This window comes from Hyla sarda, chromosome 8, assembly GCF_029499605.1.
Source record: "Hyla sarda isolate aHylSar1 chromosome 8, aHylSar1.hap1, whole genome shotgun sequence".
Classification (NCBI taxonomy): Eukaryota; Metazoa; Chordata; class Amphibia; order Anura; family Hylidae; genus Hyla; species Hyla sarda.
In genome coordinates, this window is record NC_079196.1 from 53,327,426 (window position 1) to 53,333,425 (window position 6,000).

The 6,000-nt window shown below is 42.1% G+C and overlaps 1 protein-coding gene across 13 annotated transcripts in view; it reads left to right on the forward strand.

Annotated features, from left to right (window-relative positions):
- Positions 1-5,623, forward strand: part of DCAF17 (DDB1 and CUL4 associated factor 17) — a 41,272-nt gene extending 35,649 nt beyond the window's left edge. For 5 of the 13 annotated variants that reach the window (XM_056534371.1, XM_056534372.1, XM_056534370.1 and 2 more), the window contains 4 exons: positions 437-520; positions 694-849; positions 4,831-4,917; positions 5,019-5,394. In XM_056534371.1, coding sequence (XP_056390346.1) covers positions 437-520; positions 694-849; positions 4,831-4,917; positions 5,019-5,135 — 444 coding nt within the window. In that variant the 3' untranslated portion in view covers positions 5,136-5,394. Of the gene's footprint in view, positions 1-436; positions 521-693; positions 850-4,830; positions 4,918-5,018; positions 5,399-5,492 lie in introns of those variants that run through there. The other 8 variants (XM_056534379.1, XM_056534381.1, XM_056534382.1 and 5 more) reach the window with 5 other exon arrangements.
- Positions 5,624-6,000: the final 377 nt, after the last annotated feature.

A 6,000-nucleotide genomic window follows, 5' to 3' on the forward strand; every position in this document is an offset into this window, starting at 1 on the left:
TTTAGCCTGCTCTGTACTGCTCTATAATGGTCTCCATGCTGCTACTTCTGAGCTTGTGCTTTAGAGAGAAGGGTCGGTCCTCTCTTCTGTGTGTGAATGCAGTGTATAGGAGCCATCATAGTGGCACACTTACTAGCTCAGGGACAACTGGAAATTAGAGATGGTGTTTACTGAGGGAACCTTGTGAAAAATGCCATATACAAATTATATAATGGCCAAAAATAGTGGTACTTGTCATGTGCACACAATATGACAGCTTATCCTGAAAAGCTTTTCTGCACGCACATATGCTTCAAACATGTATTGTGATGTTGAGATAGATTATGGTTTCCTTTTTATACTGAAAATTTATTTTATGCATTCACTTCTGGCTTTAACTTAAAAACTGCATCAAATACATCCTGTGTGTTAACCGCTTAGGCAATTTTATTTTTAGGTGGACAATCAGGTGACTTTCACAGCCTCTGGGAGAATGGTGAAAAAGCGGTATAATAAACTAGATGATGATCCAGACCAAGAGGTAAATGGGTTAAATGCCTGCACTTCATTTTCCGTATAGTAACATGTATTGTGTGTTAGAATAAGTACATAATTATAAAAAAAATTAAAACATTTAGAACTCATTGAGAGCATTCAGTCGGATGTTCTGTGATCTCCTGTTTTTTTTTGTTTTTTTTTTGATGTCCTGTTCAGACATTCAAGACGGTGGTGTATGAAGATGAGCTTGAACTCCTAATAGTGGTGGCTGTAACGCAGACAGACATAGAAGGCAAAGCGCATGTAGATCTTCATTGTAATGAGACTGGGAAGATTCTTAAGAAGATCACACTGGAAGAATCTTGGGATGTAGTAAGTATTATACATATATATGAGATTAGAGAATTACTAATCAATTTCCTATAACATAAACTTAGTCATAGCTTGACTTTTCTTTACCCAGAGCAAATGATTCCGTTTGCTACCCAAGCCCTGTATCCAAAGCTCAAGGCAGAAAGCCTTCTTGGTGCTCCTTACTGGCACAAGCCCCCATCTTGCTACACCTCTACCCTGACAGATCATCATTAGTATCCTCCTATGATGATGGCTTGTGGAAAGATTTAATACACTGGAAAATTTTGTTTTCTGGAATCCCTTTGATTAATAGGGCCACAGTGTTCCTCCAAGCATTCACCCTTCGTTTTCTGTGTAAGTTGGAATTTCTTGCCCAACCATGAAAAAAGGAAAGAAATTGGGGTGTATTCACACTGTTTGTGCCATAGTTAGCATGTACATTGGGAAAGTTTCTGATGTTTTTGCTAGACGTGATGCAGCACAGAACCAGACATGTTACCTCTATCCAGGATTTCTCCTTCTATCCCAAGGAGTCTGCGGCTTATAGCAACTGCCTTTACAAAGGCAGGCAGGTAGGTCATTACCTGTCCCAAAAACTAATCAACACACAGTTAAAGGGGTACTCCAGTGGAAAAAAATGTTTGTATATGAACTGTCCAAAGCAGGAGAGGTCTCCTACGGGGGTTAGCTCCTGACATGGACAGTGGTGTCAGCAGAGAACACTGTGGTTAGACATAAAATAAATTAAAAAAGAAAATAACTTCCTCTGGAGCATGCATATAACAGCTGATAAGTACTGGAAGGATTCAGATTTTATAATAGAAGTAATTTACAAATCTGTTTAACTTTCTGGCATGAGTTGATTAGAAAAAATGTTTTCCACCAGAGTACCCCTTATATAGGGACAAATGAGTAAGGGGTTTACATAGAACACATTGGTAACTTCCCTAGCATCGTTTTGTCTGGGAGAGATAAAGATGACAATAAGGTAAAACATTCAGTTCTTCCAGTCCGACCAACAACCCACATTAGCAAAGTGACAAGTCCGACTAACTGCATTTTGCTCTGGTACCTGACTCATTAGCAGAGACAATAGGGGAGATTTATCAAAACCTGTCCAGAGGAAAAGTTGCCCAGTTGCCCATAGCAACCAATCAGATCTCATTTCATTTTTGAAAAGGCCTCTGAAAAATGAAAGAAGCGATCTGATTGGTTGCTATGGGCAACTCAGCAACTTTTCCTCTGGACAGGTTTTGATAAATCATCCCCATTGGTTTACAAGGCGCACACAGTTGTTCTTCAGGTCCAGCCACAAACCCCCATATCCTGTCCCATTTTAGCTCAAATAGACAGCTGCAGTTCATCTGCAAAAATGTCTTCATGCATCCCACACAGGATCCACAGCAGCGCAATGGCTGGATCCATGAGTGGCAAGTGACACCTTTTCATAGAGTATAGGGCCAGTTATGAGGGGTTCCGTCAGTGACCACTTCCAGAGAGAGGCCAAAAGTGCAAAAAATGCAAGATGGAATAGCATAGCATGGGTAAAACTGATCCTGTGCTTCACATAGTGCTAATATTATGAGGGTGGACACTGTGGTACATCCTCTTTTTATGATGACCTATATACAATATACAGCAACTAACCTGCTGTACTATTTAATAGCTACTTAGAGTACTTCTCGTGAGCTTGTGAAATTTTATAATGCTCCCAGTTCAATGCCCTCATCATGATAAACCACCCACTAAATTTATTTTTATCATTTTTTAGTTTTCTAACTTGATATTGCTCTGTATTTTCTGCTCAGTCAGATTCACAGACTGGGAAGGGGCGTTCCACCAGCAGGCTTGACATCATCTGAAGCCATATAGGGGAGAACTTCCTCCCTCACTCTGCTACACAGCCCATAGCAGTTCAGTATGTGAGATGAGCTATGATTGGATAAGGCTGCACCCCCCACCCCCTCTCTCAGCATTTCCTTATTTTGGACTTCTGCCAGGCCAGCAGGAGTCCAAAGTCTGTGCAAAAGATGGGGGAAAATGTGCTCTAAACAGGTGGGAGACACCTAGTGGCAGCTTTTTTAAACCCAAATAAAACATAGAAAACTTCATATATATTTTTATTTATTTAAACAAAGTACATTACAAAAGCAAAAATTAGCCTTATTGGGGGACACAGAGACCATGGGTATTATGCTGCTGTCCACTCGGAGGCTGACACTAGGCAAAAAAGAAGTCTGCTCCTCCCAGCAGGATATACCCCGCCCACAGGCACTGAGCTAATCAGTTTTAGCTTAGTGTCATTAGGAGGCAGACATAGGTCTGGAGTTCTCTCCAGACCTGGTCTTTTCTGTTTGTTATTTTCTAGCTAGGGATGTCTAGTTAGCATTTTTTCCTTTATTTTTCTAGGTTGGGTGACCGGAGCATGGTGCTACCTCTCTTGTTCACTCAGTCCATTGGAATCCCGTGCTTGATCAGCCTTGTCTATCCCCTAGTCTCTTGCGGGTGACGGGCGGCATGGTGACCTCAGGGTTAGCGGTGCCTTTTTCTCTTGGCCGCTATTCTCCCCCTAGGATATCCCTTCCCTGGTGGCCACAGAGTCGTTCAGGTCCATCTCCCTCTGTATCTTGCCTTTTTAGGCTCTCCTTGCCTTGGGCTCTCTTCCAGATGGCCCCTTCCATGCCTTGGGATCTGGATTGATTTTTCCTGATGCTTACGCCACTCCGGGTATTCTTGTCTCTGGCCATGGCAGGGTTCTGGTCCCGCTCTTCTCCGCCGTTTCTCTGCAGAGGCAGGCTGTTCGCCGCACCGTGTCCCGCCCCAGCCTAGGGGCTCGTCAGCCAGAGTGTTCACTCCTGCTTGAGGTTCTTCGCCTCTCCTGGATTGGGACTCCAGGGTCCCTCCATTTCTTTCTGGATCTGGGATTCTCTGTTTCTCTGGGTGGTGGCTCCGGTGTTCCGAATGGCTCTGCTCCTTCCCTCCGGTCTGTTTGCGTTCCTCCTTCTCCCTCTCTTGCTAGGCAGCGTACTCTTGGATTCTCTCTTCCACCTGGATTTTCGCGGGTGACCTTAGGATTGAGAATTTGAGTCAGGACCTCGCGGTTCGGGTGGTCGGCGGGTGCATCTTGCCCTAGCCTTCTTTCTGGTCAGTTTTCTTCGTGTGCTCGGGAAGGTTCATGAATTTTGCTTTATTTCTCTCTTCGTCCCGTTCTAGTGGCTCTGGTTTCTGCCTTCCGAGTCTTGCTGGACGTGCGCAGCTGTTTTTTTTTCTGTTCTCTCTCCTCAGCCTCTGTCCTATGGTTGCGGTAGGCCTCCTGTCAGGGCTCTCTTCAAGCCTCTCTGTCGCGTTTCTCTTCTGGAAGTGGCATTTCCTAGCCATGTTTGTCTTGTTTAGATGAATCTCTGCATTAGAGGTACTCTTATCTCTCTGTTCCGTGTTTTAGCCGGGCCACGGTGGTCCTGTGTCTAATTTCATCAGAGGTGTTTTCTGCTCTCCTGCTGGGACGGGTTTGGTTCAGCAGGCCTCCAGAGCGACCAGTTGTTGTCTTCAGTCTGCTTTCGGACCCCAGTCTCTGCACAGTTCCCTCCTTTTTGGGTCCTGCCTCGCCCCTCATGTTTTGCTGGGGCTTTTTGGTGGTTTGTTGCCGGCTTCCGTTTTTTTCTGAGCCTCGTCCATTCTGTTGGGCGAATGGCTATGGATCAGTCTCTGGCCTTACCTTCCCTTCTCTGGCAGTTGTTTAACCCACCCCAGGGACTGTTTTGGGACGTCCCATGGTCTCTGTTTCCCCCAATAAGGCGACCGAGAAGAAGAGATTTTACAGTGAGTACAAAAAAATCTCTCTTTCTCAGTCGCCTTATTGGGGGACACAATGTTACTTTTCATGTCCTTCGGACGTTTTCTTCTTTTGTGGTTTGGCTTCTACTGCTTTGTGACACAACTGATTAGCTTAGTGCCTGTGGGCGACTTCTTTTTTTTTTTTTTTTTTTTTTTTTTGCCTAGTGTCAGCCTCCTAGTGGACAGCAGCATAATACCCATGGTCTCTGTGTCCCCCAATTAAGGCTACGAGAAAGAGAGAGAGATTTTACAGTGAGTACAAAAAAAAATCTAATTTTTAATGAGTGTCCTTTTAATAAATTTCACTTGTTCATGAGACTAATATACAGCCATTTTTTTTACTTGTTTTCCAGACTCACAGCCATGCCTTAGTGTTTGATCGGGACACCTTAATCCATATAGAAGAGAGACCAAACCATAACTTCTCATGTTATGTTTATAAAATGCAGTGCAGCTCTGATGATTCCTAGTGTATATGAATTTATGGATACTGAGAAAATACTTATTTTTTTGTAAAATCCTTCTTTGTTCTGTATCCATGTTTTAAAGGCAATAAATGTGTAATGCATTTTTTTTTCTGTTACTAATTTTCACACAACAGTACACTCCTCACTTCTGTATTATGGGCTACAGAGCTCCGTATGTCACTGTTTATCCTTAGCTGTAACCATGTGTTATGGGTTTAGCACGACAGGTCACTCTACAGTATTCTTTAAGTGAAATGATGATAATCTGAAGTTTTTACCGGTATCATTTTTGTTTTGATGGGACTTTTTGATCTTTTTTTTCATATATATATTTATATAAATTTTTTTTTTTTTTTTTAGGACAGTGTTTAAGTGCGTCCCCTTATGTAAACAGGATATATAGCCGAAAATGACAGTCTGTTTTCTGACCTTCCTTATGTGGCACCTGCCTATATTTTATCATGGACATTCAATAAAAATTTTTGGTCTTTGAGATTGTGCTAAAAAAAAAAAAAAAAAAAAAAGTGCCATAAAACTTCACTTTTAATTACAAAGTCTAAAATCCACCAAATGTAACATACAGTGATAACAAATATTACACGTGTCCCCTAAAATAGAGCTGCTACATCCCACAATCAATAGACTCATTTCTGGTGTCCACATTTAGAATAAAACAGGACACCATACCTATTCAATACACATTGGATATTAAGAAAAGCTTAATACAGCACTTAGGGGACATGTGTAATATGTGTTTTACATTTGGTGGATTTTAGATTTTGTTTTACGGCACCTTTTATTTAATGTTGATTAAGCTTTAAAGGGGTATTCCAGGGAAAAAACTTTTTTTTATATATATCAACTGGCT